Source organism: Felis catus, chromosome B4 (genome assembly GCF_018350175.1).
Source record: "Felis catus isolate Fca126 chromosome B4, F.catus_Fca126_mat1.0, whole genome shotgun sequence".
Taxonomy (NCBI): Eukaryota; Metazoa; Chordata; class Mammalia; order Carnivora; family Felidae; genus Felis; species Felis catus.
In genome coordinates this window covers 123794667-123813476 of record NC_058374.1, presented here as the reverse complement: position 1 = coordinate 123813476, position 18810 = coordinate 123794667, and the positions used below count along the sequence as shown (strand labels likewise).

Genomic DNA, 18810 nt, shown 5'->3' with positions numbered 1-18810 from the left:
TAACCATAGCACATTGGTCAAAACTAAGAAGTTAACAGTGGCACATTACTATTAACTAAACAATAGGCTTTATGTGGATTTCACCAGTTTCCCCCTAATGTCCTCTTTTCTGCTTAGAATGCCACTTTGCATTTAGCCTGCAGACCTAGCAACACACGCACTGAGGTGGGAAGGAAGCTGAGGAAGAGGCCGAACATTAAGTGAGGTGAAGCCAGGCTGAACAAGGTGCAGAAGGGCTCCCATCCTGGGGGCGGGGGGTGGGGAGGGACGAGAGACTCACCGGGCCGGTCATCTTGCAGGTGGCATGCTCATGACACCCTCCGTTGAGGCCGTCGGCGCAGGGGTCTATCTCTATGCAGCTGCGGCCGTCCCCCTTGTAGCCCTTCTGACAGCTGCAGGAGACCCTCGTGCCCTTCTGGGAACACTTGGCGACCTTGGCACAGCCCCCGTTGTTCTGTTTGCAGAAATCCACAACTGCAGGAGCAGAGGGGAGACAGCTCATTTAAGCACTGTCTGTGCAAGGTGGGCTTCAGATGGGGGCATGGGCAGCCCTGGGATCAGTGGCGTTGGGACGTAAATGGTCCCCGACATATTGGGGCCTTCTTTCCCCATGCCCAGTGGCCTCTGTGCTAGCCTTTGCAAACACTGGTATCCCGTGGCTGATACCCTCAAAGACCAGGCCTGATGATATCCGTCTACCTCTGGCCCCTTTGTCATATACCTCTAGGCTCCATTTTGGTAGTAGTTTTAATGTTAGGACAGTTGTGTGTGTGTGTGTGTGTGTGTGTGTGTGTGTGTGTGTGTATGTGTGTGCAGAGTTAGTGCACTCTTGAGTACTTTGTGAGATGGGCATCATTACCCCCATTCTACAGATGAGCAAACTGAAACACAGAGAGTTTAACTGATCCGACAAAGGCAAAACAGTGGTAACATGGTAGGGCTGGGATTTAAACCCAGGTTGGTCTGGCCCCAAAGTCCATGCATTCCCCACTGTGTTGTGCTACCCGTTAGGACCTTTTTTTTCACCATCTCCCAAATTTCAACCCAATACTAGATTTAAGGGGTAGCTGGAAAGCCATCTGATTTCTCTTGCCTGGCTTTTTGCCTGGAGTCGTGGCAGCCACTTGAGACCTTGAAAGAATAAACATGAGGACAAAAGGCCTTCTCCGAGGATAGCAGAGTAGAAAGACTGAACCTGGGTCTTTGGTGCCATTGTTGAGTGACCCACTTCCTGGCTGCCTTGTAGCAGACTACAAAATAGCAGGTATAGCAAGAGCTCATTTCTGTAAAGCAAGTATCTCTATTTGAATATTTACTCATGAAAGAAGTTAGAAAGTACATGGGGCTGACACTAGTAGGTTTCTCCCAATGTCTATTGTCTCCTTTTTCTACAGCAATGGAGTTTTAGCTGGGCTCATGGCTGCCCAACTGAAAACTACATTTCCCAGGCTCCTTTGCAGCTAGGTCGGCCGGATGATGAGGTTCCAGCCAATGCTATGGGAATAGACAAAATTTTTAGCAACTTCTAGGTGCATCCTTAAAGGGAAAGAAGTTTGCCTCCTTCTTCTCCTTCTCCATCCTGCTGCCTGGGATGTGCTGATGGTACTGACCCTCTCAGGCCAGGCAAGTGAACAATAGCAGAGCAATAAGAAGGAGTTGGGCTCCCAGATGTCCTTTCAGACCTACGTTAGCCCTGGATGCCTCCATTCAAACTATTATATGAGATAAAAATAAACATATAAACATCTGCCTCGTGTATACCACTGTTCCTTTGGGTCTCCGTGTGGATGGAGCTGTATCTTAACTACTAAATACAGACATTGCCAAATTCAGAGTGGTTCTCTCCAAGTGATGAGTGTAACTACTAAAAAAAATTTTTTTTTGAATTTTGAGGGGTGGGGTAGGGGCAGAGAGAGAAGGAGACACAGAATCCAAAGCAGGCTCCAGGCTCTGAGCTGTCAGCACGGAACCCGACACGGGGCACACATCCACAAATCATGAGATCATGACCTGAGCCAAAGTCAGAAGCTTAACCACCTGAGCCACACACACGCAGGTGCCCCAGTAAATGTTTTTTGTTTTTTTTTAGTATTGTAATGTAATTTCTGAATTTTTTTAAAAGTCCAGATTTGTGGAGTTACAAAAACACTGTAAAGTAAAGTGCCTCACTTTGAGTCTGTGCAGCGATTTCAAAACAGTGACCTGGGAGGTCGGCAGGTCAGGCATGAGTAAACCCACTAAGGAAACTGAGTCGCAGAGAGGGTAGGTATGGGCGAAATGGCCCAGGCGGGAGTGGAAGGGTCAGGAGGAAGTCCGGGCACTCAGACCACGTCCCGCTCCGCTCCCGCACTGCCCTGCTGTTTCGCACGCGCGGACAGGACTCACCTGTGCATGTTATTCCGTCCCCTTCGTAGCTCAGGTTACACTCACACGTGTTGTTCTCCTTGCAGGTGGCGTCAGCTGAACAAGGAGGCGTGCACACTGGGGGCAAAACTGTAAACAAAGAGGTCCCTGTTCATCACGTGCCTGTGGCGGGAAGACATGGGACCCTCTAAGACTCGCTCTCCAGCCTGTCACTGAGTTTCAAAAGTGCCCCCTCACAGTGGGAGCACAGGGTGATTTGCAAAGGTTCCTCCCAGCCTGCGGATTCTGAGACTCCAGAATTGCTCCTTAATATTAAGACATTAACCCTGAAATGTTACTCAGACTAAAATGTAATATGTCACCTTTATGGGCAACCAGCTAAAGCTTTATACCTCAACAAGGATGAATTTGGCAGAGTAGCTCTTTGGCCCTAAGGGCACAGGGTTCCAGAAGGAGATGGTTAAATCAGAGGAGAAATTCCATGGCTTTCTGAGGGCACCAGTAAGCTTGGCAGAAGTCCAGAGCTTTGGTGCGTGAATAGGACTGCAGTGTCAACAGGTAGCAGGAAGCCATGGGGTGGTCAGGGGAGGGGCGAAGGTGGAGGAAGCTGAGCTAGGGGATTCTGGAACCTTGCTTAAACCCATAGGAAGAACTTAGTCGCGCCCTTCTGCCCCCTGCGATTCACAGTGGAGGATTCACCCTTCACATCTCAGGCCTTCAACCAGAACACAGGGCTCTGGGTGGACGGGAGGACCTTCCACCGGAACACAGGGCTCAGAATGGACTGGAGGCCGCAGAACACTGGCCGCTCATGATCCCAAGGGAGCATGATTACAAGGGGCCACAATCCTAAGGACCATGATCCTGAGAGGCCATGATCCCAAGGGGCCATGATCCTAAGCGCCATGATCCTGAGGGACTACAGTCCTAAGGACCATGATCCCGAGAGGCCATGATCCCAAGGGGCCACGATCCTAAGGACCATGATCCTGAGGGACCACAGTCCTAAGGACCATGATCCTGAGGGACCACAGTCCTAAGGACCATGATTCTGAGAGGCCATGATCCCAAGGGGCCACGATCCTAAGGACCGTGATCCTGAGGGACCACAATCCTAAGGACCATGGTCCTGAGGGACCATAGTCCTAAAGACCATGATCTCGAGAGGCCATGATCCCAAGGGGCCACGATCCTAAGGACCATGATCCTAAGGGACCACAATCCTAAGGACCATGATCCTGAGGGACTACAGTCCTAAGGACCATGATCCCGAGAGGCCATGATCCTGAGGGGCCACGATCCTAAGGACCATGATCCTGAGGGACCACAGTCCTAAGGACCATGATCCTGAGAGGCCATGATCCCAAGGAGCCATGATCCTAAGGACCATGATCCTGAGGGACCACAGTCCTAAGGACCATGATCCCAAAAGGCCATGATCCCAAGGGGCCACAATCCTGAGGGACCACTGCTGCCCAGTCCTGTATCATTTACTCGAGTTGGGCCCTTCCATGGTTGCAAAGGACTGCATGCTGGCTTCATGGGTTTGAGTTAAATCTATTCACCCAGTTTTCCTGCAAGTCCCCAAACCTCCCGAGGCCCAGGGCCACATATCCAAATCATCTTTTCCTTGTGGAAAGGGAAACACCTGCTGTGTTGTTTTCTTCAGGTGTCACTCAGACCCCCAACGTCAGTTGGATGCTCTCAGAGGGGCCGCTGCAGCACGGTGCTGCCGCCAGCTGACCACTCCCATGACAGACCTGTCTGAGTGTCGCAGAAGCGCCCCGTCCACCCCGTTTCGCACAGGCACTGCCCGGAGCCCGTGGTGCCATCGTCACACTGTCCGTGGTCTGAGCAGCCACAGGCTGTAAAGCAAATTGGGACGTGGTCAGTAATCAGTGATCAGGCATTGAAATCCAATCGGCCAGCTCTCTGACCACCCGTTGGCTGTGCTGTCCAGGTGGGGGGCACCATTCCTTCAAACGCTGCACAAATAATATATTTGGTGGCTATCACGGGACAGACATGACTCGGCAATGAGGTTACAGTGAGAAACAGAAGACATTAGGTTCCTGTTCTCAGGGGCTTACAGTCCAGGAGTAACTGGCTTTGAACATGTAATTACGAACACGGTGAGTGTTATAAGCACAGAAGTAGAGGGTGTCATGGGGTTTGTAACTGAAGACAAGGGGGAGAGAACCTCATCGGGGGCCTCCTAACAGAGAGACCCATTTGACAGTGAGGTCCTCAAGGTACGGACCCGTTCTTCCCCTTCTTGCCACCTTGATGGAGGACGATCGCCCCAGCCCAAGGCACCACCGGCTGCCACCTGGACCGTTGCACTCAGTTCCCTGGTGTCGGCCCTGCTTCTGCTCTTGCTCTCCTACAGCATATTCCCAGGGCAGCGGAAGCAACACTTCCAATGTGCTCATGAACCCCTTCCCCTCACCGCTCCCCCCACCACTCACAGTCCTTCACTTAGAAGACATGTTGTCTATTCTAAGGGCTGTCTCTGGCCGAGAAGCTCTTACGTTACCTGGCCGCTGGTGACCTTCAGATTTCATTTCCTTCCTCTCTTTCTCTTCTTTGCCCACTCTGCTCAGCCACCCTGGCTTCTTTGCTGTTCCTTTCATGCCAGGCCCACTTCTGCCTCAGGACCTTTGCGCTTGTTCATTTCTCTTCTAGGAAATCCATTTCTCTAGTCTGCACCATACCATACAGCAGCCCTTGCCACAAGCGGCTATTTAAATTTAAACTAATTAAAATGTTAAAAAATCAGTTCCTTAGTCACACATTTTGAGTGCTCAGTGGCCACACGTAGCTACTGGCTTCCATTCCTGATAATCGAGCTATAGAACATCTCCAGCATGGTGGAAAATTCCTTTGGACTGGGCTGTTGTTGGATGTCCCTACACCGGCCCCTCACCTCTTTGAGGTTTCTCCTCAAATATTCCTGGTGTGAGATGTCTTTTAAAACAGTGCCTCCTTTCCTTCCCCATCCCCATCACCTGCTTCTTTTTCTATCTTTATAACTATCTGTGTTTCTGCAGTTTTAATCTGTTTCCTCCCTTTGAGTGTACGTTCCTTGAGAGCTGGAATTTGGCCCCCTTCCAACACCACTGCATCCCTACAACTTAGAACAATTCCAGGCTTCTGAGAAAGTCACTTGGCCTCTCTGTGCCTCAGTTTCCTCATCTGGTAAGTAGGGATCGTAACAGTATTACCGCAGAGGGTAGTTGTGAGGATTAAGCAGTAAAACACACCTGCCTTTGTGCGTAGGAGGTGCTCTAGAAACATTAGCTACCAATATTAATAAGGACTCTAAATTCATGTTGGTTGAATGAATGAATGAATGTTGTTCAGCCACAGTTTGTCCTGATGGCTGCAGGGATGTGGACTTCACTTCTAGAGGTGAGGCTCTTTCCATGGATGGAAACTGGGAGACATCCAGGGAGGGAAAAGCACGTGAAGGCAGGCAGATGGGAGGTGGGTGGACGGGGAGAGAGGGGAGGAGGGATGTTTCTGGGCCAGCAGGTGGCGTGGACGAGGACAGGGAACACAGCGGCCGAACAACAGGCAGGGGGAGTGGGAGCCACGAACGTACGCTGACAGTCAGGCCCGAATCTCCCGGGCAGGCACAGCTCGCACGCCGTCCCGTTGAAGCCGGTGTGGCATTTACACTCTCCTAGGCCCGAGTACTGATCGAGGCAGACCCCCCGGTTATTACAAGGGGCATCCGCTCCTCCAGGGCAGGCTGGAAGAAATGAAACGGCAGTGACTCGACAGCCTCCCCAGGCCCAGAACCGCTCGGCACCTTAGTAAATGTGCTGCTGACCTGCCCTCAGCTGCAGGGCTGATATCCACTGGCCCAGGAAGACCGTGGCCCCGGGAACTCACCCACATAGTGTCACGGGTATTTAGGGCAAGCCAGTGGCCTCTGGAACATGAATTTAAGTGTATCTGATAGCATTCTACCGAGGCAGAGTGATATGCTGAACCAGGCACTGTATTTCGGGGTTAGGAGCCCTGGATTTGAGTAGATCTGGGCTGAATTTGTCTGAGCTTCAGTTCTCTTAGCTCCAGATGATGATGATGGTGACGACACGGTGCCCACTTGATCTGTATCACATTGTGACTGAAGATCAAATAAGTTACTGTAACCGAGAGTGCTTTAAAAAACATAAGGCACCGAACAAGTGGAAGGCGTGACACTGGTTTTTGTGAAAAGCGCACGCTTAAGTGATGGAGTGTGGACAGACACTGGGTGATTGCGTGTACACCCTGCCCAGGATTTTCTCAACCGGACCACAGTGAATGGAGTTTCCATGGTGGTTGAAACCATGGCTTCGGGAGACACTCTGTGGGACCTTGGGCTTGCTGCTTATCCTCTCTCTGCCTCTATTTTCTCATCTGTAAAATGGAGACAATGATGGCATCTACTTCTTAGAGGTCATTGCCAGCTTTAAATCTTTTTTTTTTTTTTAATGTTTATTTATTTATTTTGAGAGAGAGAGTGTGAGCAGTGGACGGGCAGAGAGAGGAGAGAGAGAGAGAATCCTAAGCAGGCTCTGACAGCACAGAGCCTCATGGGGGGCTTGATCTCACGGTTCAAGAGATCCTGAACCGAAATCAAGCGTTGGACGCTGAACTAAGCCATCCCAGGTGCCCCTTGTCACCAGGTTTAAGTATATTGCCATATATGGGAAGTAGCACTCAATAAATGTGCTTAATTAAAACAATGTGTGGCAGATGGGAAGGGCTTTTTGTTATTCAGCTATTGTTGATGTATAACTGGCTAGAAGTTCTGTCTATGTAGAGATTTCAGGATGGGCCAAAGTGTTCTTTGGCAAGGAGCCCTTTCCTGGCGAGGTAAGAGAGGGAGGTTCACCCCATAACAGGGAATGATGGCATCCGAAACATCATGGTCACACAGCACAGCACTGTGCCAAGGTAGAATTCTCCTCGATGCATTTAAACTCATGTGCTAATCAGTATCATGGACTAGCTTCAGAAATGAAATGTGCTGTTTCCAGCAGCCTGGAAAATGTCTTCTGCTAGAATGTGGAGCAAAAAAGTGCAACACAATGACAATCTACACACAGTAGAGTCTCAACTCTGTAAGAAACAGAATATGGCAAAAGGAAAAAGGAGAAGGAAAGCTACCCAGCTCTTTAGAATGACTGCTTTTGGATCTTTTCTTAGAGGAGTTATGAAGAGCCATGCATTCGACCCCGCCCCCGCAATGGCCGTGCTTTCACAATGCCGCGCAGTGATGGGACAATCAGGATCCCGAGGTGGTAAGAGGCGCCCTCACCCTGACAGTCTCGCCCGAAGTAGCCCTTGCAGCACCTGGGGAGCCGAACCACCATGACGCACTGCTCCCGGCAGCCTTCCACGTACCCTCTCAAGGACAGGTAGTATCGACACTTCTGCTTCACTCCCTAGAGGAAGAAAGTGATCCAACCCTCCGCCTTCCACCGCCCAGACTTGGGCGCTTTGGCTCTAGTCCGCCCCCAGTGGAGGAACCTGGGTACTGCCCAAATTGAAAATGGGACTCAATGGCCTGAGCCCTTTACAAAGGAATTCTTTGCTTAGGGGGATAGATAGGCAGATGGGTGGGGGAGGGGACAGAGCTAGAGTCCACAGAAAGATTTCTCCCCAGGTTTAAGAGGAAGGACTTGTTGACCCTTAGAGCTGCAGAAGTTTGAGGTTTCTTGGAAAGAGAGTGGGGTAGAGGTAGCTTTCCATCATGCGTGCGGTCTGTGGCAAGGCTCCCAAATCATCAGCAGGGAAGGGATGAGTTACATTTTGTTTTGCGGGGGTGTTTTTGTTAGGGGTTTTACCAGCAGAGGAGAGAGAAATTGGCTTTGGAATAAGTGAAAAAAAAAAAAAAAGCAATATTTAGTGAGTGCTTACTATGTGCCAGGCTCTGTACCCACATTAAAAATTTTACTTTTCCTAATAACCACACACAGAATTGTTATTTGCTACATTTTATGGAGGCAAAACCATATAGATTGTGTAACTTGCCAAAGATTGCCCACTGAAATTGTATCCCATAGCCATGGACTCCAAATTTCATTGGCTTAACCATTACTCTTGCATTGCTTTCTGGACCCTTATCCTAGCTTTGCTCCTTACTAGCTGTGTGGCCTTGGCCTAATTGCTTACCCTCTCTGAGATTCTTTTTTTTTTTTTTTTTTCATATGTAGAGGTAGTAATAGCTTCCTATGAATGCTACAAGGAGGAATAGGGGTAATGGATAAATAAAGGGAACAACACAGAGCCAGGGACAGGAATAGCACTCAAAATGCAACTATTATTTTTATAACTATCATTATCTTGGAAAGTCCCTTCTAAGTCTACAATCCCATGATTTTTCTAGACAGTTCCTAGAAGGTAGGTACTGGGTTGAAAAGTTGCCTGGGCTAAGAATGTTCATCTCAGCTAGGCTAAGAATGCCTGGTTGTGAAAAGAATGTTGTAAATTACAGTTATACAACATACCCAGAGATGCACACACACGTACACTTACTCATGCCTCCCAGAAGATTGGGGTCTAATCATGGAACAAACATACTGCTCTCCAAACGTTGTCACTGCATTTGTAATTACCTTTGATTTACTCCACCTCGGGCAGCTGGGGGTATTGTCACAACTCCAACAATCTCCCTAGTATGCAAGAAAAGAAACGCTTAAACATCAAGAATATTGGTAAACACAAGGATATGCCCCTGGTTAATATTTTGACGGGTCGATGAAGAACTTAATCTTGATTAAGATTCTGGCTGTGGTCAAGAATGCAAAAGCAGGGGCGCCTGGGTGGCGCAGTCGGTTAAGCGTCCGACTTCAGCCAGGTCACGATCTCGCGGTCCGTGAGTTCGAGCCCCGCGTCAGGCTCTGGGCTGATGGCTCAGAGCCTGGAGCCTGTTTCCGATTCTGTGTCTCCCTCTCTCTCTGCCCCTCCCCCGTTCATGCTCTGTCTCTCGCTGTCCCAAAAATAAATAAACGTTGAAAAAAAAAATTAAAAAAAAAAAAAAAAAAGAATGCAAAAGCAAACACACTGCCAGTTTGCCATGGAGAATTCTGAAGGTCTGTCTTGGCCCTCGGCTCCTTGGTTTATTTCTTTGAGGTGAAAAGTTCCCTGCTAGACAGAGCTGGCCCAGAGCACTGCCATACAGGCATCTGGTAGACTGGCCCTGGAAGCATGCACACAAATACCACTTTCGTTATAAACTAGGTGTGATACTTTCGGCCAGTCACGCATTTCGATCCTTAGGTTTCTGATCTACAAAATAGAATGATTCTTTCTGTTTGATCTTCAGGGGATTGGGGACGGAAAATATTAACTGCAAAAATGTGTGCGAATATACTTTGGGAAATTAGGAAGGCCACAACCCCTACAGCAGAAAGGGCAGCTGGGTTTTCATCGCCTACTTTGGTATCGGACTGGTGTCTGAATAATTTGGGATATTTATTGAATCCCTACAAGTGGCCAAGTACCAAAGCCAACTGGTCACAGACTTTGCCACATAGGACGCTTCACCTCTTTGAGACTCAGTTCCCAAATCTACATCATAGAGTTGTGACTAGCAACTCCTGTTATTGGATTATTTTAGGAGTAACATCAGCATTGAGCCAAATGGCTGGCTCAGATGTAGTACTCCATAAATGATACATGATGGATGAATGAGTATAAAATCTTAAAATGCCTCCTACAACCAGGGCCCGGGATAGAGATTGAATCACCACTGTTAAAAGAATGAATGAATAAAATAAATGGAGGTTGGCACAAAAATGGCAACTTCATATGGTTCAACCTAGGTTGAATAATATAATACTAGGTTGAACCAGATGAAGTTGCCAGTTTTTGTAGTCAGACCCTATAAATAGGGCAATTTTATATGGTCTCATCTGGCAGAATCGCAAAAAAAAAAAAAAAAGTTTGTTGAATGAATACGTGAATGACTGGATAGGTGGGTTTGACAATGAATAGCTTGTTGCAGAATAACTGGCACCCCGTTGGTACCCCACAACTATTTCCTTAATGACAAGGGAATGGATGGATGGGTAGGTTGGTGAATAAATGGGAATGTGCAAGGCCTGGATAGAGCCATGTAGATGCCTATTGATTCTGACAAGAGCACCATCATTTGGCCCTCAGATCTCATGGGCCCTGGGCTGCCTTGAGGACCAACCCTGCGTGGTTTCATGGCAGAGTCCATGATAGATCATGAGGGCTGAACCCCAAGTGTCTCCTACCATAGCACTGATTTTGGCACTGACCGAAAAATTGTATGCGGCAAAAGTGTCACAGTGGCCCCCCAGGGTGGGATCAATCAGTAGACAGTCAATGCCGTAGGCCACACCCAGGTCAAACAAGAGTTCCCGTTGTACAATTCTGCATGCTTGGTCATTCAGGAAGAGCTCGCCCTGCGAGGGAGGGAGAGAGGGAGAAAGAGAGAACAGTCAACAATCTTTCTCAGACTTCTCTTCTACCTAGGTTATATCAAGTGGTCAGCACTTTCAAGGCTCAGAAAGAACTAAATATGTATATATATATGTGTGTGTGTGTGTGTGTGTGTGTGTGTGTGTGTGTGTGTATGCTATATATAAATATATATATATAAATATATATATATATATATATATATATATATATATGGTATATATGCATATATGTGTCAAACACTCAGCATGTATTATGTGCCAAGTAATATTCTGTGTGCTTTACCTGTGCAAATTCTTTTAATCCTCACAGCAGCCCTAGAGTATCCCTGTTTACAGATGAGAAAAGCGGGGCAGCTAGAGGTTCAATAACCTGCCCAAGGTCAGATAGCCAGCAAGTGGTGGTGTGGGCGTTCCTACCTAAGCAGTCAGCCTCGGAGCCTACACTCTTGGCTACTCTGTAACACTGCCTCCACCAAAGTAGAAACAGGGGCAGCCAGGGTGTTGGGGTAGAGCAGGCATGACCTGCCTGTGGTTCAGGATAAACTTAGGTAACGTGGCCACTTTATGCGCAATAGTGCAGTTTGTTTTTACTTAGTGCTAGCTGCCAGCAAAGTGCGGGCACAACCTTTTTTTCAGAAGATACAAGCAATGGCTTTAGCTCTATAATGATGCCAATAACTTCTTTTTCCATGTACTGGGCATTGTCTAAATAGTGTTTTAGATACATTATTGGGCTTTGCTTGCAACAATTCCAGGGCTTTCTTCCTTAAGTTCACCCAGCTAGGAAATTGTTGAATATAGCTTCCCCATCCCCCTAAGGAAGAAAAATGCTTTTAGGTAGTTCTTTGGCAAAAAAAAAAAAAAAAAAAAAAAAAAAGAAGAGAGAGAGAGAGATAAATCTCAGCATCTACTGATGGGATGGACACAGCGTGATTCAGTGGAAAGAAGAGTGGAAAACTGTGATCAAATCCCCCCACTTCCACAACAGCTGTGTGACTGTTAACAAGTTACCGAACTACTCTGAGGTTTGTTTTCACCAGGTCAATAGGATTAATGATTTCATTGCACGGGGTTGTTACAAAGATCACACTAAATGATACATTGCAAAATGCACTGAAAGCTATATTAGCACCCAGAATGAGCACTGGATATTCTTATTATACTTCTTTGATAGGTTGGTCATCAGATATAAACAGAATGTTGTATGGCCCTTCTAACAAGGCTCCTTGAAGGGAAGCAACTCAGCTGGGGGCTGCATCCCTTTTGTCCTTCCTCCTTTGTGCTGCCTGGAGAGTGGACATGATGGTTAGAGCTCCAGCAGCCACGATGAACCTTGAGGTGACACTGAGGTTGGAAATGCGCTGCAGAGCAGAAAAACAGAAGGAGCTCCGCCAATGAGCCATCATATTAGCTCTGGATTGGCTGCCTCCAGATTTCTCTTAAAAAAGACACAAGTCCTTATGTATTTAAGTCACTGTCATGTTGGATTCCCCATTATATGCAGGATATAGGATGTAGCTAATATTATCCTATCACACCCATTCATTATGTGGAATTACAGGGAGGCAATATTGCTCAGAAACTAGCCAGGGAAGGTGAAAACTGCAAACTTTCTCTCTGTTGGCTGATCTAGGTAGATGGAACCCAGAGCTGGCTCCCCCTGCCAGCAAGGGGCTAGAGGTGAGGCCACAGTGGGGCTGGGAAGGAAGAGAAAGGAATAACAGTATACTATCCTTGTCCAAACAAAACAAAAACAAACCAACCCAAAGCCACTCTCTGCAAGTGTAAGGGGGGGCCCCTAACACCTGCTACCAGGGCTTATGCTGGCCAGGATTTATCAGGTTTTTCACAGCTAAATACTTACTCTCAGGGTAAGACCCCCGAAGGGAGCCAGAGAAAAGGGCTTGCTGTCAATGGGAGGAAAAAACCGAATATTTTCTTGAAGAGGTAGTGGTTGGGGAAAGCTGTTAATACTCACAACGTCACGGCCAGTGCCGCACTTCACGCCCAGCTCAGAGCCTTGCAGGGTCGTCCAGGCAGCAGATCTGGGGAGATCCACTGCTAAAATCTGTAAGAGCGACGGTACCACATTAATACCCCAAATTTGGGCTGAAGGAGCACCCAGAGGAGCTTTGCCAACCAACCAAATCCGGCCACAGGTTTTTCCAGCTTTAAAATGACTGCCGATAGAATCAAAAGGAAGCATAATCATGGGCTGTCTAGAAGTTGGAAATTCTGTCTGTAGGGAAAGTGTCCCCCCGCTGGGCTAGCTTCAATCCCCCTTCCACGCCCCTTCCATGCTTGGGAGTCCAGAGCAGATGCTGTGTTGGTGTATGAAGCCAGTGGCAGGTCAGGGAAATGGCATAGGGTGCTGTTAGGGGTTGAGCTGTGACCCCTCAAAAGTTTAGTTGAAGATACACTGACCCCCATTACCTCAGAATGTGACTTTACTTGGAAATAAGGTCATTGCACGTATAATTAGTTAAGATGAGGCCACACTGGAGTAGAGTGGGCCCTTAATCCAGTATGACTGGTGTCCTCATAAGAAGAAAAGGGAAAAGGAGAATTGTATGTGGACACAAACACACAGGGAGAGGACAGCCATGTGACCAGAGGGGCAGAGCTTAGAGAGGTGCATCATCTACAAGCCAAGGAATGGCAAGGATTTCCGGCAATCACCGGAAACTAGGAGAGAAACATGGAACAGATTCTCCCTCAGAACCTCCAGAAGGAACAACCTTGTCAGCACCTTGATTTCAGACTTCCAGCCTCCAGAAGTCTGAGGGATACATTTCTGTTGTTCCAAGCCACCCAGTTTGTGGTTATTTGCTATGCAGCCCTAAGACGCTAATACGGGCCCTATGAATGAACCAAAGTTAGGGTGCTTGGCATTCTTGGATTAGGCAGACTCAGTCCTGGAGAGAGACATGGGTCCTGGTTGAGGACTCAGAGTGACAGGGTTTCAGCAGAAGCTACCATGCGGCTACAAGATCTTGCTTCCCCGGTCACGGCAGATCCGTTCAGGAGTGATCGCGTCTGGGGGAATCCGCCCTTTGCCTAGACACTGTGGAACTGGGGGAGAATGAGTTGGGAACTTGGGAACTGTTACCAACAGCCTTTTTGCACGTGAAGTGGGGCCGAGGAGAGTTGACTTGCAGCACGAGAGAGGAAACGATGCTCCTGGGTATTGATTCAAGTTGGAAAGGAAATCATGGGAGGTCGGAGAAACAGAACAGTCCTGGCGCACTGCGGGGGTCCATTAACCATGGGACCAGTCGGAGGAGGACACCAGGGGGTGGGGGGGCATGCCCAGGTGTCCTTCGCACCTCGGAGGTGGAGACACATTGACCATTCCTGGCTTTGATCCCCCTTGGGCACCCCTGCACTCACGTCTGTATGTTAACAGAGTACCTTGGCATCTCGGATCACGTGGAACTTCAGATACTCCTTCAGCTTGTCCTTGTTGTCTTGGTTGAACAGGAAATCCTGCTGTTCAGGGGGTAGGGCTTGCAGGGCTTGGTCGCTGGGCCAGAAGAGAGTGACTGGAGTGTGGATGGGGTCAGTGATGATGCTCAGCAAGCCCACGTCCTGAAACACAGGGAGTCGGGCGCATGCACGGCAAAGCCCAGCCACAAGGCACAGGATCCTTCTGAGGACGGAAGCGAGCCGGGGGCTGGGGGGGGGGGCCCGTCGTGCCCGCCCCGGGGCTCCCTGGGACTCCAGCTGGTTCAAGGGTGACAGCCTGGCGCCCCAACCATTCTGACCCTCATTTTCTTAGGGAGCAAAACAGAAAGTCAATTCTGGGCTTTTGTGAATAGAAAAATAACGTGTAACAAATATCTTTTTTTGATTTTTGCTACTGCTGCCCAAATATTTTAATTTCTGGAAGGTCCACTTAGCATTTCCCCATATTTCATTTAAAAAAGTGAAACTGACACAATATTGAGATATTCCTGTATGAGATTTCTAGATCACATGGACTCAGAAGAGAAATTGCTAGACAAAGGGAGGGGAATCTTTTTGAGAACCTTCTGTAACCCAGGTGCATTATATATATTCTTCCTTGTAATTTTTCCAATAACCCTATGAAGTAGGTTTTATTATTCCTTCCTACTGAGCCCCCCAGAGAGGTTTGCTAACTTTCTCTAAAAGCCTATAACTTTCTCTAAAAGTCACCCAGGTGTGAGGGTGACTATGAGGTTTTGGGGCCTTGCCTTTGACATCCCTGGAGAGTCTCATTTTGAACACCTTGACATCTCCATTTCTGAAAAACTCCAAGGGTGAGCCCCGGGCTATTTTGGAAATCGCTGGTCAATGCAGAAGTTTGTAGGCAATGCTAAAAGGGGTAGGGGTGGGGGTGGGGTGGGGTTCTGGGTTCTAAGAGTCCTCCTGGGGCTTCTCAGGGTCTGAGGAGGAGAGGGGACCTTGGAAGACCCCTGTCCCTCCCTGATTCTCCTCTGAAATCTTTGGACAAGAAGTTTCTCTACTCAATTTGTGGGAAAAGTGAAGTCAGAAAGATAAACAGTAAAACCTTGGATTGCAAAAAACCTGTTCTACGAGTGTTCCACAGAAAACACCTAAAATTTCTAACAAATTTTTACTTGATAAATGAGTGATGTCTTGCATCACTCATACATGACTCCAAACATCACATGATCACAGCTGAGCCAATGGTTCTCTCTCTCTCTCTCTCTCTCTCTCTCTTGCTGTGGGATTGTGAGTGATCGTCTCCCGTGGTCAGATGCTTGGTCTCAGGCCATGGTGTTTGGCAGAAATCAGTGATTTTCCGGAACACTGGAAGGTGCCCACAACTGGCAGTAGTATATTTTTTGTCACTTCAAAGCACCAAAGACAGGCCTTTGCTTTTCCATCCAGGAGTAAGCTTAGGAATGCTTTGCTTCCTCCTAGCTCAGGCTGCCTGCAGACAGAGAGAGACCCTTTCCTCTGCTGCCTTATTGCCAGTTCCATTAAATACAGTGCACGGCAAGAGTTTGTTAACCCTGGACTGTAGTCAACATCCATGCGAGCATATACAACGGCCCCCATGCGGAAAAAGATTCCATCGAGCCAATAGTAGTGACATCGATAGTGATGGTGAAAGTCGTCCTGCACAATAACCCTCCTCTCCCAGGTCTCCCTCACCAGCCACAGAGGTTTTCAAAGGTCAGTGCAGGTTAATTTATTTCTTTGTCTTTATATTTTGTATTTTCTTTATTTTACATATTACAGTATTGTAATCATTTCTAGATGAATGTTTTTCCACGATTCCACGATTTCTTATGGGGAAATTCGCTTTGACATACAAGTGCTTTGGATTACAAGCATGTTTCTGGAACGAATTGTGCTCGCAAACCAAGGTTTCACTGTAGTTTTAAATGCAATGTCTACCTATGCCTTGGGGCATAGATTTCCCAGATTTGCATGTCGGCTTGCCTGCCCCTATTACGGAGGTGAGAATTCCAGATGTGAAGCCCCTAGCGCAAGAGGTGATGCTTGAGTCCTTTCCCTTGCTTCAGCCACAGGTACATCAGTTTCTAATTTGGCCAGTGTACATTATATAGCTGAATAAACCGAATGCTGTTTTGGGAATGGAGTGACAGCGAATGACTTTGTTCTATTGGAAGTCGGGACTTTCCTACACAGATTCCCACAATGGCTGGCTTGCTCCCCGAATAAAACAAAACACTAATGACAAAACGAAACAACCCCCTCCCCCCAAAAATCCAAACAAACAAAACCCTTCAAAAAAGAAACCTCCTTAGGCAGGTAATCCCCTGGGTTTTTACCTGTAGTAGGTTGTGAAATTTGGTGTAGCCGTGGTTTATTGCCACTGTTGTAAGATTTTGCTGCAAAGACAATAAGAATAGGAATAATACCTTTCTCCATACAGTTCACCAAGCACGTTAACAAAAGTTCAGCTGAATGAAATCAGGGTAAGATAACGTGAGAGTTACTGCAGATTGGCCCGTCAGCACCCACTCCGGCTCTGGCATACCCACGCCTTTCCGCAGTCCAGCGGATGGGGGACCATGCGTGACATTTTCCCAGACTGCCTTGCAGCTCCAGCCCCGTGTGTGACATAGGATCCACCAAACAGAAGAGTTTTTACAAGGATTATCGGTGGAAGGAAACAACAAGAGGCGGAGGTGACCGCTAGCAGGAGATTCTGACCAGCACAATGGTGGAGGCATCTGGTGTTGGGACTTGGAGGTTGTAGGGGGTGAGGCTGGAGACAGGTCAGAGCAGTCCCGCAGGAAAGTCACGTGCCTTCCCCTGGCAGGTATCCCTGGGCCCCTTTGTTCCGAGCTATGTAGTTTCTGAATTAGACTCTCTGGCTTTCCAAGAGATTTGCTGTTAAACTTAGTATCTTAAGAATCTCCTTTTTGTTTAAGTTAGGTATAGTGGGTTCTGTGGTCTGCAATGAAAAACCCCGGCCGATGCTAATAAATAACAATCAAATTCAAATTTGTCTTTTCTTTCAATTGAAAATGAGTTTTACTCCAGGTTTGCTTTGAGCGATATCTATCATCTATCTACTTATCTATCATTTATCTATCTATCTACCTATCATCCATCTATCTCATCCATCTATGTAATTTCTCCATCTTCCAAATCTATGCAAGACCATCTGTCCATGTGGAAACTAAAGAAAAACTTATAAAATCCATTTATCTCTTTAAATTAGGCTTTTACCTATTTACTTCTTACTAGAATAATATTCACTAGGCTTTTAATAGTAGCTTGAGACGGAAGCAGCAAAATTAAGATGCCTCAAAATCAGAATTGTGAAAACACATTTTGAGTATTATGAGTCACTCTGGGCTGAGAGTATGATAATGAACCCACCAGGATCCTTCCAGAGGCATCTTTGGGGGTGACAAGCAAGTTTTGGGGAGACAGCAATTTGTCTATGATGTGGATGATGCCATTGGTATTGATGAGATCACTGGATATGATCTTAGCCTTATTATTTATATACACCGTGTCCTGAAATTAACCAAGAAGAGAGAGAGAGAAAAAAAAATGAGCACAAAGAGAAATGGACAAAGTCATTTCTTCCAGAATGCTTTACCAACATGCTAAGTCATCACGAAAGTGAACATTTAAGTAGGGCTGTGGGCAAAATCTGAAGATCTAAGTTCCTTGAGCACGTTTCTTTGTTATGACTATAAAAGGAAAACTGAGACAAGACTGTAATTTCCACCTGGAGGAGTTAATAGCAAAGAACCAACCACAGTGGTCATTTCGCTGTGATTCTCAAATATGAAGTAACAAGTACATCACTTGCGTTGTCTGCACCACCTTCTGCCTCCACCACAACTTACTTCCCTTTGCAATGGATTCTACAGTTACCACTAGTTTCTCTGTTGCAGGGGGCGAGGGGGCCAGCATGGTCAGGTGGCTTCGGTCAAAAGTGTTCACCCCCTCCAGCTTCTAACCCAAAGCCGTTCTGATGACCGCTTGAGCTGCTTTGCTTACGAGTTTCAATTCCAGCTCTAATATTTACATGCTGTGTGACCTTGGACAAGTCATTTAACTTCTCTGAGCTCCGCTTCCTACTTCATAAATTGGGGAAAGAATAGTATCTACATCATGGGCTTCTTTGGAGGATTAAAAAAGTTAGCACACATCAAATACGTAGAATACTACATGGCATATAGCAATCACTCAACATGTCTTAGTTGTTGTTATTACTATTATTACTGGTATTAGTCTAAAGAAGAGAAGAGAGAGGGCCTAAGAAAGATGGTCCTCTTCCCGAGGTGGCCTCTCTTACCTGAGAGACGGAGATGACGATTGACTCCCCTTGGAGAGAGGTAGCATTTGGGGTCAATTTCAGGTTTTCTAGAAGCAGTTGGTGGCAGGCGATCACATGATAACGAAGAACCTGGGGCATGAGGCCCTGTTTGTCCCAGTCTTTAATCTGTAACAGAAGATGGGAGGGTTCCAGCCTTTGCTGGCCCCTTCCATGCCCTCCCCTCCTCCATGCTCTCCC

At 47.3% G+C, this 18810-nt stretch overlaps 2 protein-coding genes across 5 annotated transcripts in view; one reads left to right on the top strand and one right to left on the bottom strand.

The window, feature by feature from the left end:
• Positions 1 to 2701, top strand: part of NT5DC3 (5'-nucleotidase domain containing 3) — an 89062-nt gene extending 86361 nt beyond the window's left edge. Inside the window, exon 14 of the mRNA XM_023257377.2 lies at positions 2451 to 2701. Coding sequence (XP_023113145.1) covers positions 2451 to 2499 — 49 coding nt within the window. The 3' untranslated portion in view covers positions 2500 to 2701. The remainder of the gene's footprint in view (positions 1 to 2450) is intronic.
• Positions 1 to 18810, bottom strand: part of STAB2 (stabilin 2) — a 166475-nt gene that overhangs the window by 19015 nt on the left and 128650 nt on the right. For all 4 annotated transcript variants that reach the window (XM_023257375.2, XM_023257376.2, XM_011284182.4 and 1 more), the window contains 12 exons: positions 18592 to 18738; positions 17661 to 17801; positions 16601 to 16660; positions 14226 to 14402; positions 12793 to 12882; positions 10650 to 10796; positions 8979 to 9035; positions 7679 to 7805; positions 5969 to 6118; positions 4125 to 4229; positions 2386 to 2493; positions 281 to 474 (listed from right to left, as the gene is read on the bottom strand). In XM_023257375.2, coding sequence (XP_023113143.2) covers positions 281 to 474; positions 2386 to 2493; positions 4125 to 4229; positions 5969 to 6118; positions 7679 to 7805; positions 8979 to 9035; positions 10650 to 10796; positions 12793 to 12882; positions 14226 to 14402; positions 16601 to 16660; positions 17661 to 17801; positions 18592 to 18738 — 1503 coding nt within the window. The remainder of the gene's footprint in view (positions 1 to 280; positions 475 to 2385; positions 2494 to 4124; positions 4230 to 5968; positions 6119 to 7678; positions 7806 to 8978; positions 9036 to 10649; positions 10797 to 12792; positions 12883 to 14225; positions 14403 to 16600; positions 16661 to 17660; positions 17802 to 18591; positions 18739 to 18810) is intronic.